At 40.3% G+C, this 24,328-nt stretch overlaps 1 protein-coding gene across 15 annotated transcripts in view; it reads left to right on the forward strand.

Annotated features, from left to right (window-relative positions):
* The window catches only part of TPD52L1 (TPD52 like 1), a 98,775-nt gene that overhangs the window by 64,407 nt on the left and 10,040 nt on the right, over positions 1–24,328 (forward strand). For 11 of the 15 annotated variants that reach the window (XM_023651013.2, XM_023651012.2, XM_023651017.2 and 8 more), the window contains exons 3-4: positions 7,341–7,489; positions 20,470–20,571. In XM_023651013.2, coding sequence (XP_023506781.2) covers positions 7,341–7,489; positions 20,470–20,571 — 251 coding nt within the window. Of the gene's footprint in view, positions 1–7,340; positions 7,490–20,469; positions 20,572–23,877; positions 23,893–24,328 lie in introns of all 15 variants that reach the window. The other 4 variants (XM_023651011.2, XM_023651015.2, XM_070223741.1 and 1 more) reach the window with 1 other exon arrangement.

A 24,328-nucleotide genomic window follows, 5' to 3' on the forward strand; every position in this document is an offset into this window, starting at 1 on the left:
GCCGGCCCCTGCACATTTTCTTAAGGCCTGGAATTCTGGCTCATGATCTGTTCATGTCACTTGCAGTGTCCAGAAGTTGTATTCTCTGTATAAATGATTCTGAGCTAAATTTAACTCCGTTGTTGTAGTCCAAATTTAAATTCAGGCATAAGCTCTGTAACAGACCAACTTTTATAAAATGCCTTGATTTTTCTGGGTTCTGGAATTAATGGACTATACGTAGACACACATATCAATGTATGTTTTTTGTGCGTTCTATATTTTCTAAACGTTCAACAATGAGTGTTTCCTACTTTTATAATCAAAATTAGGTATTGGTTTTAAATGGATGCCTCCATGAATATAAAAAACTAGCAGTGTTTTCAGAAATCCCTGTTTCCTTTGGCCACATTAATAAGCTTCCAGCGTGTCTTATTCATGAGAGTTTCTGAGCCTGACTTCTGAAAATAACACCAGATTCCTTGTTACTGTGTTCAAGTTACCGAGACTCATGTTTTCATCCTTGAGAATGCGTTAGCCTCCATGCATCCTGTCGCATGTTTCTGGGTTCTGCGGAGATGAAGAAATACTGCATTTTGCCGGTTTGCATCATGGCTCCGAAGACACACGGCCACAGCTGTATGACGAGGCTCAGCAAAAAGGAAAGGAAGTGTACTTAGCAAGCACACTTTGTTCTTCTTCACATTTCCATTTCTTCTCCCTCTACCTCAGGCCACCTTCCTGTTATGCTCATTCTTTTCTTAAATCTGCTTTCCCTGCCCTTCTACAGGTGTGTGCACATGCACGCATGAGTGTATGTGCACCCATACGCATAAGCACATGTACACACACACACACCCAGACACCAATCAATTTCCTTCAGATCACAGATGCATTCAGATTACCTCTGATGCTGAGGTTTCATTGTAACAGGAACACACAGAGAGCTGTCTCAGAGTCTCACAACCGGCCTTAGGAAGAACTGAGGCATCTTTTAGACAGCTTAGCTTCTCTGCCTCGACTTTCCACAGACATTCTTCCCAGCCCCCTGGTCACAGGCAACCCCTCTCTCTGTCTGAGGGAAGATCCCACTGGGACTGTTAGCCACATGGGTAACAGGACACCTCACAGGTGAGCCTGTTAGATGACTGCCTCTGAGTTAGGGAATCACTGTGGATTGCACGGATCACTTGTGGCCATGATCCAAAGCAAGACTTCGTGTACAAGGACTTCTTATCTCTGACTGCTTTGCTTAAAAGAGGTCTTGGGGTGTGCTAGGGACCCAGGCTCCTCTTCAATTCACTCCTCTCGCTGGTTTCCTTGGATTCTCCTACTGTCTTCTGGCTATGCTGGATCCCTCCCCGCTGCCTTATCCTCCACTGTTTTGTTGTTAATATTCCTATGAAGATGCCCTTAGATTTCAGGCAGTCTCATAACTCCATTCACCCACACAGCCAACGTATTGTTGTGTGCTTAGCAAGTGCTGGCAATAGGAAGATGTGTCCTTGTGGTGGGAGACATAAAATAAGCCAGTATTGGCCAAAAGGCTACATCTTGGATGAAGTCTGCGTTTTAAAAGAGAAATCTGTTGTTAATACAATTTAGTCTTTAGTTTATTATTGTGGTCATGCAATATGTGTGTTCTTAAAAGTTCCTCGAATGTGAGGCCAGTATCACCTCTGATCTGGTACAGTAGTTGTGCATAGAAGGTGTGCAATTAAGATTTATAATTAACTTGAATTACTTTATAGCTTCAACAAATATTTACATTTCTAAATATCAGAAGTAGAATATGCTTTGCAGTATATAAAGAAATACTATTTTGTTTCAGATATTTATTCTCATTAGTCTTATCACCAGCTGCTCCTAACAGCTTTTCTGAGGTCTTTACACATCTGTGGGGGATTTTTTCCTTTCTCTCTCTTTTTAAATTAATTTGCTCAATATTTCTGTGCTAACTTCCCACTCCCAGTTTCATTTCATTAAGCTGCATTCTATGCTTAGTATTCCATAATGTGTGTTGGCTTTTGAAAAGGATGAAGTGTTGGCATTAATGCTGTAAATTTGTGATTATATAACAGTCAAATACTGCCAACATCCCCTAGATAAAATGACTCAAAGAAAATAGGCATTAATAGGAGGAGGAAAATACCAGACAGCACTATCGAGTAGGCAGAACCTATTTTCAGGCTCCTTCCATCTCACTAGTGGCTCTTCCCGCTTCTTTTGGCGTGTGGCTCCCCAAGAACAGCACACAATGCCCTCAAGCCACCTGGCTCTTAGAATTACAAAGAACTGCCTCAGGCTCTTGACCTTTTTCTCTCAATTCCTTCCTCTAAGACCTTCGTTATTTCTAAACTGAGCTAGTGAACAACCAGAGTATTCATAACCAATAATATCTTATTATAATGCCCCTCTGTATTAGTCAGGGTTCTCCAGAGAAACAGAACCGATAGTATGTGTATGTATATATATAGAAAGAGATTTATTATAAGGAATTGGCTCATGTGATTATGGAGGCTGACAAGTCCCAAGATCTATAATCATCAAGCTGGGGACCCAGGGGAGTTCATGGTGTAGTCCAATTTGAAGGCCAGTGGCTTGAGAACCAGGAAGAACTAATGAGTCCAAAGGCAAGAAAAAAAAAAACAACTGTCCAATGTCAATCACAGTCAGGTAGGAAGAGCTCCCTCCTACGCAAGGGAGGGTCAGCCCTTTTGCTCTATTTAGACCTTCCACTGATTGAATGAGGCCCACCCACTTAGGGAGGGCAATCTGCTCTGCTAAGTCTGCCTGTTCAAATTTCATCTCATCCAGAAACATCTTCATAGAATAGTGTTTGACCAAATGTTTGGGCCCCCCCACAGCCCAGTCAAGTTGACACATAAGGTTAACCATCACACTGTCCCAGATGGTATCTGCATTTTAATTCTAGTTCTTCTGGATTCTTAGCCAAGGGCGGGAGTAGCTAGAAGAAGAGACAGGCCCTGAAGCAGTGGGTACAAGAGACCAAATGCTCTTACTCCAAAACGTCGTCGTGGTGATTAATGGTTTATGAAAGTATTTCTTTTTCTGGATTTAAGTTAGATACTTTATGTAATCTAGCAGATAAAATAGAAAAGTAAATTTTCACCTTTCTAACATAAATTTCATATTGATGCTGACTTATTAGCTAATTCAGATTAATTTATTTTTCTTTTTTATTGAGGTAAATTAATATAACATGTAATTAACCATTTTAAGGTGAACAATTCAGTGGTATTTATTTCGCTTACAATATTGTGTAACCACCACTCTATCTAGTTCCACAATATTTTCATCATCCCAAAAGGAAACTTCATACTCATTAAGCAGTTACTGCCCATTCCTTCTTCTCCCCAGCAACTACTAATCTGCATTCTGTGTCTCCGGATTTGCCTATTCTGGATATTTTATATAAATCCGTCATACAATATGTGACCTTTTGTGTCTGACTTCTTTCACTCAGCCTGATGTTTTTGAGGTTCATCCATGTTGTAGCGTATCTCAATACTTCATTCCTTTGTATGGCTGAATAATACTCCATTTTATGTATATACTACAATTTGTTTATCTGTTCATCGTTTGATGGATATTTGGGCTATTTTTATCCTTTGGCTATTGCAAATAGTGTTGCTATGAACATATGTGTACATATACTTGTTTGAGTACCTGTTCTCAATTCCTCGGGTACATACGTAGGAGTGGAATTGCTAGGTCATATGGTAGTTCTATGTTTAACTTTTTAAGAAACTGCCAGTCTATTTTTCACCATGACGGAACCGTTTTACTATCCCACCAGCTAGGTACTAGGGTTCCAATTTCTCTACATCTTTGCCAAAACTTATTATTTTCCTTTTAATTTATATTTAAATAATCAAGCTTAAATATCTAATCGTGGGCATAAATATTTATCCTACAAGGGGATCGTCTAGGGAGTCAAGAAACCAAAGAATCAGACTATTAGTTTCTAATAAAGAAAGATTAATTGAAAACTAAAAGGGAAAAGATATATTAAATACTTTACTTAAGTGATTTACCTGCACTCCACCTCATTTCAAAAGGAATTTGATGTGGCTCACAGGGGTACTTACAATATAGAGTTTCCATACCTACCTACATCAGAATATCTGGGGGTGCTTGTTAAGTGATGTAAGTAGTCTGGCCCCAGAAAATTTAAGACATCAGAATCTCAGGGCATGAAAGGGATATACATCCAGAATCTGCATTTTAAAGATGCTCTCTGGGTGACGTTTATGTAAACTGAAGTTGAGAGTCACTGGTGTAACCAGACCAAAAAATCTCATTAGTCAAATGAGAGATTGACTCTCACCAGGATTGTCACTTAAAGCATTTGTTCTTAAAGGCTTTCCTATCCTGACTGGACTCCACTCTGTAGAAAGAGATGTGGTTGGCCATTTTAAACCTTGCAAGTTAACATAATCTCAGGTGATTTGTTTTTCCAACTTCTGGGATTTGCTTAATAGATTTTTTGGCATATATTTAGATTTCTGATAAATATACTGAAAGCTTTGAGAAGTGTGAGTCATGTGTTTTATGGAAATGGTGAGAATTTCATTATAGAACCTGAGAATAGACCCAACTAAGAAACCAAATTCGTGTCTCCATCATTAGAAGTGTCTTCCCCACAAATACCTTTTAACTTGTGCTTTGATTTTTAAGTTATTAAATGTGAGGCTTATATTTCTTTCTTTAGGATGATATTTGGTGAGTTGGTCACTTCAGTGTTTCTATCATTTTTTTAGAGCAAGGATTTCATTATAAAACTATAAATGCTTTACTCACTCCTTACACCAAATAACTACTGCCCCTCTAATTTTGAATAAATTTCTGGGGTTCCATAGATGTAAGATTGAGACTATCAAGATTTTTAAGCTTCTTTCTCCTTCTCTCCATCTGCAATTTCCTTCTACAAGTTAAAATGTTTCCCATTATTTTTAGTACACAGTGGAAACTACAGTAATACCTGATGTGTAAAAGAAACAGACTCATAGTAATTTCAGTCACTCAAAGCACTATCATCCAAAAGAAAGCCAAAAAGTTCTTTCTAATAGAGACTAAAAGGCTGACATGAAGCCCAAGCATTTTCTATGGTGAGAGGGCTGGAGAGACAGCCTTGAGAAATACTAGGCAGCAGATGAAATGCAGGAGAACATGTTGACAAGAAAGACAATGTGGAATATGACATGATTGACAAAGAATAGAAGGGTTTAATTTTTAAATCACAGTGTGTTCTCATTTAATGGAGGAACTAAAAGCATTGTCCCCTTGGTGGTCTCTGAGCAGGATCCTTTTGCAGTAATCCATGTATGTCTGCATCCTGAAGACTCTTGCTCATCAAGAAAAGAGAGCATGCTGTTGATTATGACATGTTCATAGAATGTATAATTCATTTAGAAAAGATTTCCATGAGCATAAAACAGATGTTCCATGAATGTAAAAAAATGGATAATGTTAAATTACCAGGACATTTTGCTGATGTTAAAACCCCAAGATATTGTTCTTTTCTACTGTGGCATTTAAGATGCTTCTCATTCAGTATTTCTGACTGTTTTGCATAAGTGATTATCTGTGTATACGAAGGTTCACAACTTTATTCCTGTCTGTTCACCAGTGGGGCAAAATCTTCCTTGTGCTAGTAAAAGACAAATTCTAGCAAAGGTCGCTGTCTTTCTTGAGGTGCTTTTCTAGCAGCTATGTCTCTGGTGACCCAAAGAACACATTTGCAAGAACACTGACAGGGTTAGGGATGCGGCTTGTGGTCAGAAGTAGAGTGACACTTTGAATGTAAATGAGACACAGCTGCTCCATTTTTTTTTTTTTAAACAAGAAATCTTGCAAAGTGTCAGGCTTTTATTACCTCCGTGCATGTGGGATGCTAAGGGAGTACTCATGATTCTCTTCTGGCTTCACAAGGAAAGTCACCGGGATTTATACATTTCAAAACAAAGATGTAAATTTAAGCAATATTGCCAGGGCAATGAATTATAAAATTCAACAACAAATTAGAATCAAAGGTCTTGTGGAGGTTCAAGCTTATTTTCACGGGATATAGCAACACTCTCTAAAATCTGGGTGTTTTACAGAACTCCTTTGTTAGAAATTCCATTTGCAAGAGCAATTTTATAATGCTGAAGAGATTTGCTTCTCTGTGGCACGGGGAACGGAGGAAACATGTCTCTACAAATCCGTGTATGTGAATGGTCGTAGCAGTTTTGTTTGCATTAGCCAAACTCGAATGTCCTTCAGCAGGTGAGCAGAGAAGAAACTGTGGTATATCCACATGGTGGAATACTGCTCTGCAATGAAAAGGGAAGAACCACTGATAATGCAGCAACAGGGCCACATCTCAGATCATCTCAAATCATTAGGTTGAGCGAACAAAGCCAGGCAAGAATGAATATATACTCTATATTTCAATTTATGTAAAGTTCTAGAAAATGCAAACTAAACTCCAATGACAAAAAGATCGGTGGCTCCCTGGGGGAAGAGGGAGAAGAGGGAGGGAGGAATTACAAAGAGGAGCTAGAAAATTTTGGGAGGTGATGGATATAATCACTCTCTTGATTGTGGTCATGACGTCACAGAAGTATGCATACGTCAAAACTTATAGATTTTACACTTTAAATGTGTCCACTTAAGTGTATGTCAATAAAATTGTTGAAAAGAGGAAACAAATCACTCCTTTACGTATATCCCCTCCTCCCTTCTTCCTCCTTCTGGCAAAACCACAATGTCTGCCCATCCGTGCCTGCACCAGGACAGCTGTGTGTGGTTAGCAAACGACAAACGACACTGACTAGTGACATTTGAAAAGAAGTAGTTTCTAAAATAAAGCCAAAAGGTGTTAGCTCAGGGCCAATCTTCCTCACCAAAAAAAAAGCATACCTTTAACAAACATATAAATAGATAAATAAATAATTTTTAAAATTAAATAAATAAATAAATAAAGCAGTTTTTTGTTCAAAAGCTATATCTGTGTACAATTTTAGAAGAACATTTGGAAGATTAGCAACCAAAGAATTAAGCGATGGCTAGTTCCTAGTGGATTACAGGTGATTTTTATTTTCTTGTTTACATTTTGCTGTACAAATGAATTGTTTACAAGGAGCAGTGGTTACTTTGATAATGGTTAAAACTAAAAAAATCGATTTCTACTTTTGAATATAGAGTGTCGTCTCTGTAGGATGGGTTTGCTCCAGCCAAGCGTGGGCCTGTGCCAACAAGAGGGCGCAGAGGCTGCCGTGGGGCCCCCAGAACTTTTGCGGGTGTGTTTTGGCTGCTCTGATGTTTTTCCTCACCGTTTTCCCTCTTACCTGTAGCTAGAAGACGAAATTACAACATTACGACAAGTTTTATCAGCGAAAGAAAGGCATCTGGTTGAGATCAAGCAAAAACTCGGCATGAACCTGATGAATGAATTAAAACAGAACTTCAGCAAAAGCTGGCATGACATGCAGACTACACCTGCGTAAGTCTGTTAACTGAATTTTTAAAAAATTCCTTAGCCTGCTGTCTTGCCACTCTTCTGTTCTTTCTCTTCTATGAGGCTGACTTGGTATTTGTGGCTAGGAAAAATATTTTCTCTAGAAGTAAAATAAAGGAATATGAATAATCATCCAATATGTCACGTGTAAAACAGACTCTATAAAGTAGCTTCATGGAATTAAACTTTATTCACCAAAACTCTGTTTTGACTCAGACTGCTTTCATAGAGTTTTATGGTTTAAATTTTTTTCTCTTTATTATATATTTTTAAACATTCGTTAAATATAGTTTTTTTCTGTATGTTTTCTCGTAATATTCTAAATGGGCAGGTGCTTTTTCCTGAGTACTTGGCATTCCCTACTATTTTGAGTTTCTATCAAAAATGATTGACCATTTTGGTACAGGCCTGTTAGCCATTAATTTAAAAAAGAAAGCTTGGGGGCTGGCTCCATGGCTGAGTGGTTAAGTTTGTGTGCTCTGCTGTGGTGGCCCAGGGTTCCCATCCTGGGCACAAACATGGCACCGCTCGTCAGACCATGTTGAGGTGGCGTCCCACATCCCACAACTGGAAGGACCAGCAACTAAGATATACAACTGTGTATGGGGGGCGCGGGTTGGATAGATAAAGCAGAAAAAAAAAAAAAAGGAAGATTAACAGTTGTTAGCCCAGGTGCCAATCTTAAAAAAAAAAAAAAAGAAAGCTTGTACCTCTCATATTTTGGGGATGTGCTTTTCATCCCCACTGCTCCAGGGGATATTTAGAGCTGAGTTTAGGCCAACGGAAATGCTTTTGGCTTTACTGCCATCTTCTTGTCTGATGTTAGGCAGAGCACGGAACAACTTTGGGTCTTATACAATCATACTTTTATTGGATTACTTTTTAAAGCATGTGAAATATTTGATATTGTGGTCTTTTTCTAAGGATTTAAGATATTTTGCTTGCCAGGTGGTCTCGTACCAAAGGGAAGAAGGTGCCCCATAACGATGTGATTTTTCTTCTTTTTGTGTGTTGGGGGTTAGGGGCTGATGGCGAAACCACAGAGGCTTCCTATCCTAGCCCAAACTATGGCCCCAAATTCAACCATCATGAAATTTTTGTCTTTGGGTTATGCGTGTTCTCCCCTGGTACTCCCCATTGGAAGATAAAGACATTGTATTCCTAATATCTAAGTGGGAATCGATTTTTCTCTTTGCTGGAATGTTTTTCCTGGGCATAGAGAGGCCAGGTAGTAGGAAGAGGTGCCAGTGATGGACAGCAATTATCTCAGTCTTGCTGGAGGCCAACTTTGCTTGCTGGTTCCTGAGAACTAAGGTCTAAGACCTTTTGTTTCTGTGTGAAGGTGCCCTTTGTATGAGGAGTTCCATCTGAAAGGAACCTGATGTCTCCCCATGGTGGTTCTCTTAGTTTTCCTGTAAAGGAGCATGTTTTCTCCCATAACGGTCGTATCCACTTCTGTGATTGTGCACCCCAAGGGCTCATGCAGACAGGGTCAGGACACAGCCCAGAGCAGGGCAGGATGGAGCCAGGGAGCCCATTAGTTTGTTTCCAGAGGCTAACCAACCTTCCCCAGCCCGAGATGACAATTATGGAAGAAGATAAAAACCACTCATTGATGTTTGTTGATTTAAAATATATGTTGCAACACGGTATGAACAATCTGCTAAAAAGCGTAGCTGGATTTTAGGCACTAAATTCAGTGAGTGTATCTGTTGGTGGTTTTGGCCTCCATCTTTGCACTTTGGTGGCCTATACCCATTAATGTCCCTGACTGTGTGAGGTTGAACAATCTCCAGTTCCCTGGGGCTGGTCGTCGCTGTATTTAATCTAGGTCTGGTGGCTTTGTGTCACACTGATCCGAACTTCCTTCTGGAGCCTAAGAGCCAGGCGGGATCTTTCTGCTCAGCCTCCCTGACCACACCGCAGGGTTCCAGGGTTCGGTTAACGGAATGGAGGGCAGGGCAACTGTGGCTGTGCCGTGCTGAAGGGAGGGAGGGAGCAGGGACTGCCTGGGCAGAGGGTGTGCTGGGTTTGCCCCCGGTCTGATGGGGACCGGCTGGGAGGTGGGGTAGTGAGGGGAGATTCGGATTCATCTTAGGACTTGGCGTTAGAGCAGGCAGGTTCTAGGAAGGCTTGTCGCCTCTTCCCACAGGGAGAATATGTAGTTTGTGTGTTTCCCGTGTTCGAAAAGCAAATTGGTTTTATAATCAGGCAGTCTGCTTAGTGTCAAGCTTTTTGTCGGATAAATAAAGAGATTTACTCCCTGAGGGTATGGAGTTTATAGTGTAGTTAGGAACACAGTTTTGTTTTGGTTTTGTTTGTTTTACAACTTATTGCAAATAACCAGTTCAATGATGAGTATGAAAAGTGATGTGAGGGGAAAATACAGGGTATTGTGGGATGTGGAGCGGGAGATTGAACCTTGCCTGGCGTCTCAGGGAAGGTTTCCTGAAGAAGAGATGTTTAAGCTGAACTCTGAGGGATGAGTCAGAATTTAATCAGGCCACGAGGGGCAGGAGGAGCCTCCTGGGGGAGGCACAGCCTGGTGAGGGCCCGCAGAAGGCTCCCTCTCCCAAGGGCAAGTGGTCCAGTTAATTAGTCTTGTTGAGACAGCAGGAGAAGTGGCCTGGTGGCACCTGTTAACAGAGTTATTCTTTGTCCACAGGCAATAGAAGGCCATTAAAGGGGTAGTGGCAGCGCTTTTATCCAACCGTATTAATTAGTTTCTGGTAGTAGACATTATTACACAGGGGCTAAAGTAAGCACTCAGGATACAGGATTCAACAAGATGGACAAAATTCCTACTGTCTTTGAGTGTCAAAAGGAAAAAGAACAAGAAACAACAAAATAAACAAATGAAGAAATAGCGGGAAGTGCTATAATGAAAATATCATAGGGTGGTGTACTGGATGACCGGGTCCCAGTCAGGGTAATCCTGTCCCCGGAGGTTACTTTGAGCTGAGACCTGAATGACAAGAAAGATCCAGTCTTGTGATGATCCAGGGAAGAGCTTTCAAGTGAAAGTTGCTGCAAAGACCCTGAGGCAAGAAGTAGCTTTGCAGATTTGGAGTGCTGTGAGAGGAGGTGAGATCAGAGCCTCAGGGGCCTCCTATGCCCTGGAGGAGGGGGGATCTTATTCCTAGTGCTGTGGATGCCATTGGAGAGTGTGAAGCAGGAAGATCACTCTGGTTTCTTTGTGTAATGTAGATTGTGGAGAGGCAGGATATTGCAGTAGTCCAGGCGGGTGATGATGGTGAGGGAAAGTCATGGACAGAGAAAGAATAGGATTTGGAAGTCTGGCCAACAGGACTTCCCAATGGTTTGGAGGTGGAGGCTGAGGGAAATAGAGGGATCAGATGTGACCCAGGTCTTTGACTTGGGCTGCTGGGTGAGCAGCGGGACTATTTCCGGCAATGAGGGTATATAGCATTGTGCTTAAGCTGGTGGGTTGTGGACTCCAGTTGCTTGGGTTGAAATCTAGGCCCCCCTGCATCCGTGCAATGAGATCATCTTAGTACCTATTGCATAGGTAGTGAGGATTCAATGAGTTAATATTTGTAAAGCATGAGAACGGTGTCTGACACCTTGTAAGCCTGTTTGCTGTTCTAGGAAACACGTCTGGTGAGGAGACCCAAGAATTCTGTTTTGGCTCTGCGCAGTCTGAAATGCCCAGTAGACAAACAAGTTTATATATTGAGAGGGCAACTGGGAGCACAAGTCAGAGATAGAGATGGGCATTCGGGAGTCGTCTGTGTATTGATATCATTGAGATCCATAGGACTAGATGAAATTTCCTCGGAGATTATTTAATAAATAATATGATTGTGGGTTCACTAATTTTCAGGAATCATGTGAACTTTCTCTTGTCAGGAAGAATCATTCCCTTTCTTAAGAGGGAGCATAAGTCTATCAGCAACATAACTTCTGGAGAGCATCTTCTTCCCACCCTTTTTTCTTGGCTGCTGAGGGCAGGGAAAACCTCCTCATCAGATGTTAGTAGGGGAAGGGTGATAACAGAATCTCTTTTCCCTCTGAATTAATTAAATCTCTGCTGTTGATGTCCGTGATGCCCATTCCAGAACAAGATCTACACCTCACATGATGGAGATTCTGATGTGAGGAGTGATGAGCTGGGGTGGGGTTAAATTGGGTAGAATTAGATTTCAAAGCACTAAAAAGAATGTTAGCTGTCAGAGGATTGTATGTCATTCCCAGAGGTGGTACTTTGCATACTGATGAAGCAATCATGACCTATTTAGTTTGACTTGTGAGGAAAAGAAAATCTATGGCATGGTAATGAAAGATCTAGGCATATTTTAGTCTGTGGTAGGATTCCAATTGGAATAGGACCGGATGAGGAGGAATCCTTACACAGCAGACTGAAATTATCTCCTTTACAGAAAGATAACCATACAGTAGCAGGTCAAGAGATCATCTGTGTCTGGGGCTTGTTGTTGCTGTTTTTTTCATAGTTTTTTCAGTGCCTTGATTTGAGAGTATCTGAGAACACACACAAAATTACCCTACCTCCTTTTTTTTTTTGGTTCTCTGCTGCTTTTCATGTTGTCTTTAAGCTTTAAGGAGGCAGGGGAAGGTGGGTGGCTTTGATGTGAATAAGTGGGGAGGCCACAGGAGGAGAAATTGAATGTCTTCTATAGGTAGAAGGAGTAAGAATTTGAAAATGCAACATCGTGGTGGGCTATTCGAACTAATAGGCTTCATTTTAATAAGTGTTCAGCCTTTGCTAACCCATGAAATTCCCCTACTAGTAAACTCCTCTGAGTTCTACCACAGACCCAATGGTAGGTCTACAACGGGGAGAAGATTTTCCTTAAACCATTCTGTTGATGCAAATAATCCATAGTCAATCAATAAATCAAGATTGGGGTCAGTTTATTATGAGCCAGATTTGACAACTATAGCCTGGGGGCTTCCTTCCCTAAGGAAGGAAGGGCACCAAAGAAGTGGGGTGTACAGAGTGGTTATATATCGTCTTGGAACAAAGAGCATACATCACATATAACAGGAATATCTCTTTTACGACTGTCACAAGATGCCTAGCTGGCACAGCAGGTCGATGATCAGCAGGTCGGTGGTCACCAGGTGAGCACAGCAGGTCAGTAATTAATCCTTATCCTTAAAGAAATGCCTATATGATGGCACAATGCATGCTCAGCAGGCCACATCAAGCCCTTTTGGAAAAACAAGGTCAGGCTGAATTAGTTTTAAACCAAATGGCTTCCTCATATACTCCAACATATACTGTTGCTTTTCATTTATTTATCAATTCCATCTTTTTGGAAAGCTTAATAACTTCATCCTATATAAAGAGGAGTAAAATTCTGATATTCAGCATTTAAAAAATGCACAGTACTTGAAAATTGACATTTAGTTTATGATTTATTTACTCTTTGATTTTGGGCTTCTAAGACTTGCAGACCATTATGGTCAGTAATTATTATCATCTCTTTTTATGAGGAGCCTGTGTGGCATTGTTGAGTTCAGAAGCGCCAGTGAAGATTAAAGACCTAATTTAAAAGGACACACGTGGCGCATCTCTGACACAATTGTTCATTCTTCTTACCTTTCGGCTTTCATCTTGGCACACAAAGCAGGAAGTCAATTCTTTTCGGGGTTTGAGTGGTAAACCCATGTTTTGATAACACATTTAGGGAACCTTTGTAGGAAAATAAGCCTAAATATTTTTTGTATCTTTGGTAAAATGCTGTATATGCAACCATTCAAGTAATGCTTTCTTTTAAATCCCATAATAGAAAATCTACTCATGCTTTAAGATCTCTTCTGGTAAAAAGACTGTTGCATTTTTAATTTTTCCTTCTCTCTGTATAAAAAAGTGCTTTAAGTCAAAACCTTTTAGAAGATGACATGCTTTCTCCCTTTGATTATTAACGCTGACTTTCAAATTAGCAAGACAGACAAGAGGAAACTGCATGAAAAGTCAATAGGATGCTGTTTATTTGGCTTGCAGACACCTTACTCCACCCTGCTGAAGAGCTCCTGTGGGTGTGCCGGCCAGACAACTAACCAGTCCAGGCCATTAGATGCTAGCCATTCCTTAAAGAAGATGTGGTGTAAATATATATACACAGTAGAATACCGTGCAGCCATGAGAAGGAAGGAAATCCTGCCATTTGCAACAACATGGATGGACCTTGAGGGCATTATGCTACGTGAAGTCAGTCTGACAGAGAAGGACAGATTACTGCATGGTATCAGTTATATGTGGAACCTAAAAAAAAAAAGTCAGATTCTTGGAAACCGAGGTTGGAAGGGTGGTTGCTAGGGCCTGGCAGGGAGGAATAAGGCGAGGCTGGTAAAAGAGTACAAACTTTCAGTTATAAGATGGATAAAGTCTGAGTATCTAATATGGTGGCTATAGTTGATAACACTGCATAGCATCATTGAAATTTGCTAAGAGAGTAGGACTTAAAGATTCTCACCAAAATATATGTATAAATATGTGAGATGGATGTGTTAATTAACTAGATGGTGGGAATCCTTTCATAATGTGTATGTATATCAAATGCACTTTAAATAGCTTACAATTTTATTTGTCAATTATAACTCAATAAAGCTGGGAAAAAAAAGAAAAGAAAGATATAAAGCTATCCATTCCAGCCAGACTGAATCTCTGACGACTACAGCCTATTTTCCTGGTCACTTTCATTGAAAAATAGGAAGGTTACTTGTACACAGAGCAAAAAGTCTCCCTGTCAGCACTCGACCATGAGATAATGCATATAAAGTACTCAACAAACGTGAGCTGCTGTTTGCCAGCATGGTCAAATCGTTGCCAAAGAAAGGTTGAGCGCTGGACCAGACCCGAGCCTTTTTGGGAAGTCAGGTCCCTACAAAGCTGCTGTTTGTGGAACTGCTTTAGAGCCCAGGAACCAGTCTCCCTTACTTACCTTGAGGCCTGCATCGCTCTCCTCCAAAGTCAGAACCTTTCATGGGAACTTTCATTCGAAGGTCCCAACTCTGCACCAGTAGCTGACGTCTGCCAATCAAACTGGGCCCTATTTCCCTCCTTTGGTCTCCTGCGACCCTTACTCTGGTTAATTCAGGCACTGGGGATACAGTGATGATGAACAAGATGTGGCCCCTGCCCTCTGGAAGCTCAGGCAGGTCACAGAGACAGATTCGGAAACCACAATTGCAACACGTGGAAAAATGTTTGGAAAGACCTATGCAAAGGGGATTATGGGAACACAGAGGAGATGCCCATAACACAGTCTTCTTCAGGCGTATACTCCCAATTTTTCTGCCTCCTAATGACAATTGACAGCAATTTGAGGACATTTTAACCCTTCAACTTTTATTTAAGGAAAATGTATAGTCCGCTGCTTTATGAAGTATGTAAGTCAGCAATGGTGTAACTTATATTTAGCTTAAATAAGAGGCACTAGTAATCTAAAATGCTAAATACCATTTCCATTTAACTTACAAGATTGTCAAGTCAATCAGAAGGTTGGTAGTTAAGTTGTTTTTCATTACTTAAATATTATTGAACATGATTATATATGATATTGCTAAAAAAGTTTTAAGTATTAGTAGTACAAACTATGTACCAAATTCCATGGCACAATAAAGGGAGTAAAATGCAAATACACCAGGTTCCTTGCAGGTTATCAGTGGCCTGACAGGAGGGTCTTTTTCAAGATGCAGGCTCTTAGCCTCTGAATGGGAATGTATATTACTTTTTCTTTCTTTCTTTCTTTTTTTTTTTTGGCTGAGGAAGATTGGCCCTAAGCCAATGTCTGTGTCAATCTTCCTCTATTTTGTATGTGGGACACTGCCACAGCATGGCTGATGAGCGGTGTATAGGTCTGTGCCCAGGATCCGAAGCTGTGAACCCTGGGCCGTCAAAGCATGGCACGTGAATTTAACTACTACGCCACTGGGCCAGCCCCCTACTTATTCAATTTTAAGATCAAGCCCTCTTAGGATGCAGCATAAGGTTACAGAGTCTGTGTGGTGCACAACTCCAGAGGGACCCTTCACTTAGACTATGATGTGGAGCTTTCAAATGCTCTGAGCCCAGTGAGGTCCCTGGTTACTTTGTTCTTGGAAGTCACTTGCTTATGTATAACCCTCTCTCATTATCTGCCCCCTCAAAATCTCTTTCCCTCCATTGTTGGTCTCTGCAGAATCTATGTAGCATGACTGCTAGTTGTTTTCAAGAAATGGGATGGTTAGTCTAGGGAAGAGGTGTAAGAATGTGGGGAAAAAATGGGCGTCTTAGAATTCTTGAAATATGGTATTACAATTTCTCTCCACAAAACACTGGAGCTAGAGACAGCTGACCTAACGCACCCTCAACTGTCTGTCATCTCCGAGGCGACAAGACTTCCGATGGAAGTCAGGTACAGTACCCTAACCCTCCCTCTGTCATTAAAGAATCACACAGCTCTTCTGGGCCTCAGGTTCATCATCTGTCACCTGAAAGGATTGGGCTCCAGTGCCTTTCAGATTTAACGTTATATAATTCTCAAATAAAGAGTTGACAGTCCTAAAAATCCCTCTTTAACACTCCATTGAGCTTTCCATACGGTTGAATTTTAACTTTGAAATTTCACACAGATAGAGAGTTGCATTGTTCCTGGTGAGGACATAAATGTCAATGATAGCTCGCTAAAGTAGTCAGACGCCTGTCTACACCCAGCTCACATTTTGGTTTAGCAGTGGCTTTAAGCACAAGGTAGCTCCCACTTAGCACTTCTCTCTAGCTAACTGTTTTTTTATTGAGGTAACACCGATTTATAACATTGTATAAATTTCAGGTGTACATCGTTATATCTCGATTTCCGTGCAGACTACATGGTGTTCTCTAGCTATTTTTGGATTAAGCCATGGAACTCGGAATGTGACACATGCACAAGAAAGTGTTCAAAAGTCACCTCATCTCAAAATTCAAAGCGTTCTCCAATATATAAAGTTAAAGTACACTGGAGCGGTTTACAAGAAAAAGAAATATTTGATCTAATTGCAAGAGGTTCCTGAAGAGCTGCAGGACCAACACGGGAAGGAATTCTCCAGCCGGCACCCACTCCCACCTCACACGGAGGCCACAGGTGTGGCAGGTTTCTCTTCACTCCCCCTGAGTCGCCTTTCAGGCCTCCCAGTGTCAGTGCCAGTCGATGCCCAGCAGACTTCTTCCCTCCGCCTTCCTCCATTCCCCTTTCTATCCCCATTGCCCCTTTCTCCCAGAACTCTATTCTGCTGACATCCACCTGGCCAAGGCCGCAGAGACGTCCAGCCCTGATTGAACAGAGAGAGGCGGCTGTTAAGTCTTCCTAAGGGTGCAGGCTCAGGTCTGTTTAATTCTTCAAAGTGGGGTATTTACAATACAAAAAAAACAAAAAAAACCCCTTTTCTTGCCATTTTGGCGGCATCACATAGCTGAACAGCTAGAGCTGAGGTGCTAAGGCAGGATGGAGCCTGGCATGTGGGAGGAACAGTGCGGAGGAGGTCAGGGTGGCTGGAGCAGAGGGAGTGAGTAGGAAGAGAAGGTGAGGGAAGGGCTGGGGCCCCGCTTGTGCAGGCTCATCACAAGGCCTGGGGTATGGACTTCGGCTGTTACTCTGAGGGGAATGAGGAGCCAGTGACAGAGGAGTGACGTGCTCTGACTGTTTTAATGGAGTCCTCTGCCAGTTGTGTGGGAGGGGGATGTAGAGATAAGGGTAGAAGTGGGAGACTAGTGAGGAGCCTGTTGCAATAGCCCGGGTGAGTGATGATGGTGGATTGACCTAACTGGAGGGCAGTGGAAGTGGTGAGACAGTCGACAGATTCTAGCTGTGTTTTGAAGGTTGAACCAACAGGGTCTCTCGATGGATTGGATATGGTGGGTGAGAGGAACAGAAGGGGCAGAGATGGTACTCAGTGGCCTATTTTGGGCATTTATAGATTACTCTATATACATGAGTATATACATGAGAATATATACCAATCTCATCAATTTACATGAGAAACTTTTGCATAGTAAAAGTTTTTCTTGGGGCCGGCCAAGTGGTGCAGTGGTTAAGTTCACACCTTCCACTTCTTGGCCCAGGGTTCCCCGGTTTGGATCCTGGGTGCGGACGTGGCACCACTTGGCAAAAGCCATGCTGTGGTAGGCATCCCACATATAAAGTAGAGGAAGTTGGGCATGGATGTTAGCTCAGGGCCAGGCTTCCTCAGCAAAAAGAGGAGGACTGGCAGTAGTTAGCTCAGGGCTAATCTTCCTCAAAAAAAAAAGAAGAAAGTTTTTCTTGAGACTTTTCAGAATTGTAATGTGAGTAGAAAGAGTCCCGGTCCATAGTGCAAGAAATGTTTCATCTGCATATGATTCTGTGCTTTCCTCACTTCCGTCATGTCTGGATTCCAGTTTTTTAATGCATTTTTTGTAGATCTGATTTCATGGCCCAATTACAACTTTGTGAAAACTTTGTCAGTATCCTGAAAGTATACCTGGAATAGGAATTCCAGATTTTTTCTTCATGTGTAAATAAATTCTTTTGTTTTTAAGGCTAAAACCACTACATTTAAATCCCACTTTTAAATACTATTTCTAAGCCGAGTTAATCCAAGTGTTCAGGACACTGCTGTGGGAACCTGTTTAGTAGATGGTTTCTTCTGAATTCTCAGCATGTGCCATTCCAAGATCACACCTCGTTAAAATCTTGTAATAATGACTGATGTTTTTATTTCTGGTCTTTAATGTGTTGTACTATTTTTTTTTTTTTTTTAAGATTGGCACCTGAGCTAACATCTGTTGCCAATCGTTTTTTTTCTCTTCTTTTCCTGCAGCTGTATATTCTAGTTGTAGGTCCTTCTAGTTGTGCTGTGTGGGACACCGCTTCAGCATGGCATGATGAGCGGTGCCAGGTCTGCACCCAGGATCCGAACCAGTGAGACCCTGGGCCTCTGAAGCAGAGCGTGGGAACTTAACCACTCGGCCATGGGGCTGGCACCTATTTAGTACTATTTTAACTGCCTTATCACTAATAGCAAGTTATATATTAATATTTTATTTCATGTTTCAACTGCCTGAAAGTCCACAGTTTCACATGGTCAAAAATGGTTTTTCCCATAATTAAAACCTAAAATTATATGGTAAAATGTAAAAATAAATTTGTAATTTGAATAAGCCAATATTTTTGTACCTTTGCAGAAAACAAAATTAGGCAAACATCCTAAAAGCTGTTCCTTTCTTCCATCTTCTCACCTCTCATTGCTGCTTGACCCGGAGCCACCTGGGTCCACCTTCCCCATTCTGCTCACACAACACTCTCCAGAGTCACAAGTTACCTCCTAGTCACCAGATTCTTCTTTGACCCTTGGACCCCCTTGGTCCTTCCATATTCGCTGGGAAATGTCTGTTTAGTAAATGACTATTTGGCTGGGTTTTATGATCTAAATAATATATGATTTTTACACTTCCTGAAAAACAGAAAGTGTGTAGATAAATAACGTATGATGCTGATAATATTAGAGGCTCATTCCGTCCTGCCAACAAAAAAGAGAATAATAGAATACCATGTTAATAAAGTGATTTCAGTTTCAAGGAAGACCAAGGGGCATGTTTTAAAGCATTTCCGTAGAGTCTGATGGTATATTTGGGACTGGATGACTTGTGGGAGATGGAAGGGCTGGAGGCATAAGGGAATTTCCTACGCAACCGATTTCTTATGACATAAAGTCTTCTCAGAGGTACCACATACGTGCACGTGTTCTGGACGAAGCAGGCAGCTTTGGGGGAACTGACCTAGGAGCAGCATACATTAGAAGAAGACAGTATGTGTATTATAAGAAGTAGTTCATTTTTTAAAAATCTGTACAGAACATTTTCTGTTTGGATTTTTTTTTTTCAGTTTTACTGAGATATAATTGACATGCAGCACTGTGTAAATTTAAGGCGCACAGCGTAATGGCCTGGCTCACGTGCATTGTGAAATGATAGGCAAAACTTTCTGCTGATTTCTTCCTATTCCCGTATGTTAGGTGCCTTTGGTTTCCCACTTTATTAAAGAATTCTTAGAAATTCCTCAGCCCCATGGATACACCACTGTCTTTCCTGCTCAAAACGGCTGGCCAATCTTTTTGGCTTGTTCTACTTGTCACTTACAAGCTCCTGTCAACTCTGTCCATTCTATCTCCAATCCACCCACTTCTGTCTGACTTACTGCCATGACTCCCAGTTCAGAGCCACAGGGGAGCGTCCTCTTTGATCATCCGCTCATTCGTCTAGTATTTACTGCTAGTGTCTCCTGTCTCCTGTCTCCCTCTGCCAGACACTGGGCGCACAAAGATGAATGGCTTCTTGTCCTCAAGGATCAGGCTAGTAGGGACAAGGGCTTATGAACAGATAGTTGCAGTGCTGTATTCCTACAACTGTTTTGAAAAAAGTCACTATCTTATCTTCAGATTATGTGCCCTTCTTGTTCCCAGCTATAAGTATTAGAAAAATAAGTCAATTTCTAGTTATATTTTGCCCTTTTCTGGTTAATTTTACCCACATTAACAGTAGAAGCTTAAATTTCCCTTTGAAATTTACATTTTCTAGTTTCTGTGTTACCTTTCATGGCTAGAGCTTTCATTGGCAAGTCTCTCTTCGTAGTTAATACACTTCTTAAGAATAACTCTCTTCTCAGAGCAGTTCCACTATTTGTGATTAAAAAGCTGGCATATTTACATCTGTACTTGTATGTGTGTGTGTATATATATATATATATATTTTTTTTTTTTTTCCTGAATTCAGATTTAATGATCTGACTTTCCCTCGATTGAGTGGTAGCCAACTCATTACTGCCAAACAATGAATAAAACAATGACTCCTGCTGGTCATCTTCTTCCTAAATCTGTTTTGGAAAGGGAACTTTCAAAGTAAGGAGGGAGAAGGATGATGAACATTTTATAGGCAATCGCGATATATAAACTGTGTTACTGTTGTTCTATTTTACCTCTAGCTACAAGAAAACACACGAAACCCTGAGTCACGCAGGGCAGAAGGCGACTGCAGCCTTCAGCAACGTTGGGACGGCCATCAGCAAGAAGTTTGGAGACATGAGGTACTGTGGGAAAGAACCAGGGGAGTGGTGCTGAGCGCTGGGCTGTCCCAGAGGAGGGGAGCATTATCTGTCGGCGGTCTTCCTAACGTATTCTTTTTTTTAAATTGGATTAAAATTTTATGTGGTTGATAGTGGTTGGTGATTGAGATAAATCTTTATATGGAGATGTCTTCTGCCTGAAGGTCAGCTTAGTTGGCCTGGTCCGGAAGATGCCCTTCCACTAGGACCTGACCTAGTAAAAACAGAAGACAGAGGGTGCCTTCAATTGCTAGTAAAAGGGGAATTTCAAAAGAATGCAGCATACATTGAAGTTTTATCACTGTAATTTAAACAATAAGTTAAAATATGCATTCAGTGGAATATGCTCTGATGAACTATTCTAGGTTACGTTTTTGTATACATCCATCTAATATATATTTTTCTATGCTAAATACATACATATTTATTCTCTCATTCCAAAAAAGTACCATATGGTATATACTTCTGTTAATTTTCTTTCTTCACTTTAGCAATATATTGTGAATAAGTTAATAAATGTTTATTACACCTTCATTTTTAATGGCTGTATTATCTTCCAGTGCATAGCTGTAGCAAAACTTTTAAACAAGTCCCCTTGCACATTTTGATTATTTTCAGTATTTTACTATTATATGAAATTAGGGTAAACATCAAGATTTTGAACTGAGAACCAAGTGTCCTCACCATAGGCATCAGAAAAACAATGAAGTATTGGCCATTTCTATTTTTTGTATTATGTTTAGGAAGTTATTTTATTTAGAGTTGTTACAATCATATGTTTTGCTTATTTAAATAACTATCATAGCTTATCTTGAATTTGGCTGATATGCTTAGGAGATTTTTCTTTATAAATCAATTTCATTTTTCTCTCTAGAAATTGAGTTCATTTCTTAAAATCTTTTGGAGTACATTTAAAATGTCTTCCTTTAAAAAAATACATGCATATTATTTCACTGGATTCTTAAACTATTACTTTCTTTATTACCCACACTTTTGATACCTAGAGGCAAATATTTATATCTTTGTGTTTAAGTTATTTTTTGGCTCCAAAAATTGCTGGATTGTACCCAGTATTCGTGCACCAACTTAACAACTTGGCATTCATGAGGCTGGAGTTAAGTAGGTGCATGCGCATGAATCTGAGTACTTGGTTTTATCTTCATATTTACTAATAATGCAGTAACGAAAAGCAATTGAAATTCTTCAGAGGCCACCTGTGATGAACAGGTAAACATTCTGGGTTACCAATTAACTTTCATTTGATTACAAATTAAATTTTGCTATCATTTCAATGGCATTAAAACATTTATCTAAACTAATTAAATAATTCCTTAAAACAGGAAATACCCTATTACCTGTTATATCCGAGAAAGTATATTTTGCCATGTTTATAAGATTTATTCTCCACATACATAGTTGAAATCTTTCACTTGAATACTGGGACCTCAGCATAACACTAGAATAGTGTTTCTCCATCTTTAGGGGGCCTTACAAATGCCTCTGAAGCTTGTTTAAAATACATATTCCCAGATTCCACCTCTCCAAGATGGTGCCTCCGTGGGTCTTGGGTGGAGTCCAGGATGTGCATTTGTAACACGCTCTCAGGTGATCAAGTAGTCGGGTTATGAGGAGGCCAGATGTACCTTAGCTCGCTTGTACCGGAGTGTTCCCAGTTAGAAAATGAGAAGAGTAGCAGCGTCATCGGGTTATTATAAAAGTAGCAGAAAAGAGCCTGACGTGTATTAAGCACTCAATAAATGCTAGTTTTTATCTTTACTAAGTGACTGCCTCAGACAAGGTGGCCCGACCTGATGGAAATCAGGGAGAGTCCATTGCCAGGAGCGCACAGTATTTCATAAAGGCTCTGCTTATTTTTCTAAGTAGAAAAGAACAAAACTGTGTTTCGCATGTGCGATATGTTGACATATTTATGTGCACACATTAATTGGGTATAATATCAAGGTTGTGTTGACTTCTTTTCCTCCTATTTCAGTGTGGCTCTGTTTCAGCATAATGGATAACCCATTTCCCAGGCGTTCCAAACTTTTCATTAATTATCATTCTGTATAGAGGCTACAACTCTCATTATAAACTGTGGCTAAAAAAATATTAGAAAATGTAGCTTGTCACTAGAGACTCAAATATGGCCCTGTAATATTTTGTAGAGTTTGCAAAATTCAGACCTACATTTTTCTCAAAGTATAACATCTAATGTTTGTATATAAATGAGGATAAGTCCCTGTGAAAGCAATGTTTTACAAAGAATTTTTAGTTTTAAATTATGCAAGAACAAGCAATATACGTAAAAGTCATATTTGAAAATTGCTTATGTTAAATATAGTAAAGATTCTTAAAGGAGGAGAATTAGTAAGTTTTTATTTTTCATTCAAATTAATTTGCCAGTTTATGAAATGATAGTGGGGAAATTTTAAAACTTTATCACAGACATTTGACCTTGAACCCCTTTTATGGTTTAAAAGTATCATATTACTCTATATGTTTGTTAGTTACACTGTAAAATTCTTTTGTACTTTCTGGGAACAAATTTTTGAACTTGTTTAAAAAAGATTGCCACCAAAATTTAGATACCTGGGAAGAAAAACAGTACCTCTAGTTTTTCTTTAAAATAATTCCAAGTTAGTATAACTTAGAGATTTTGAAAACCTAGAATTTGGTCCTTTTAGTAACTGAATGAAAAGCACTGTGTTAGGATTTAATTTAAATATTTGATAAAAATAAGTAATATTTCCCTAGCTAAGATTCTCATTTTATCCTGATTGCCACTGAGTGAAGTCCCCTCAGTGCAGTCACGGAACCGCTCCATCCCCTCCTCCATCTGTGAAATGACACTGTTAATAGCCACCTAACTAAAATGCTTCCTGTGAAGTTAAGATGAGGTCACATTTATGAAAGCCCTCTGAAGAAATGCAAGCTGTTGAAATCGTGTTTATAATAATATTGGCATCTTCTTGGCACTTCTCAGTGAATTTGTTCAAGCTGCGTGTGATCTAGTGGAGATGAAATCTTTGGGGGAGGCATATAATTTTATTAGAGTCCAACTGTCTCTATATATCCATGAGAATAATAGAAGCACAACTTAAAACAGGTTGGTAAAGAAATTGTTAAGACATATTTAAAAAGCCACGTACTCAAAAAAAGGTAATGAATGAAGTTGCCTAATCTTTGCTTTGGGGCTCTTGAAAGGAGACGAGAGGCAGCGCGGTCGTTTCTTGGCATCCTGATGTGCTAACTCTGCTCCTGTTCTCTCATGTGCTGCCCTGGCTGCAGGTCTCACTCCATCGGGTAAGCGCTGCCTGTGGGGCCCTGCGGCTTCCTTGCTGCTCCTTCCTCCCCAGAGCCCGCTGTTCCTTTCACACTGTGGGTGCCTCCGCCAAAAACCTCGATCTATTTTCCCGAGAGTGTTCATGACCAAGGAGTTACAGAGTATAGGGCGCCTGATGCATTTGAATTTATTTAAGCATAGATTGATCTCATTTCTGAATCATATACACCAGTTTCACTTGCTGAGCAATCTCTTAGGAATCTCTTTCTCTGCATCATTCCTTCCTTCATTGGCAGAGGTCCTTAGCTTTGAAAGAAGAAAAAAAGGAAGTGGACACTGAGAGTTGTGTATGTTTATGGAACTTTAGAAAGTAAAGTAGAGAAATAGAAAATTATTTTCTCTAGACTGTCGTGTTTTTCTGAACTGCTTGTAATGGTTACCCGTGTGGATGAATCA

This window comes from Equus caballus, chromosome 10, assembly GCF_041296265.1.
Source record: "Equus caballus isolate H_3958 breed thoroughbred chromosome 10, TB-T2T, whole genome shotgun sequence".
Taxonomy (NCBI): Eukaryota; Metazoa; Chordata; class Mammalia; order Perissodactyla; family Equidae; genus Equus; species Equus caballus.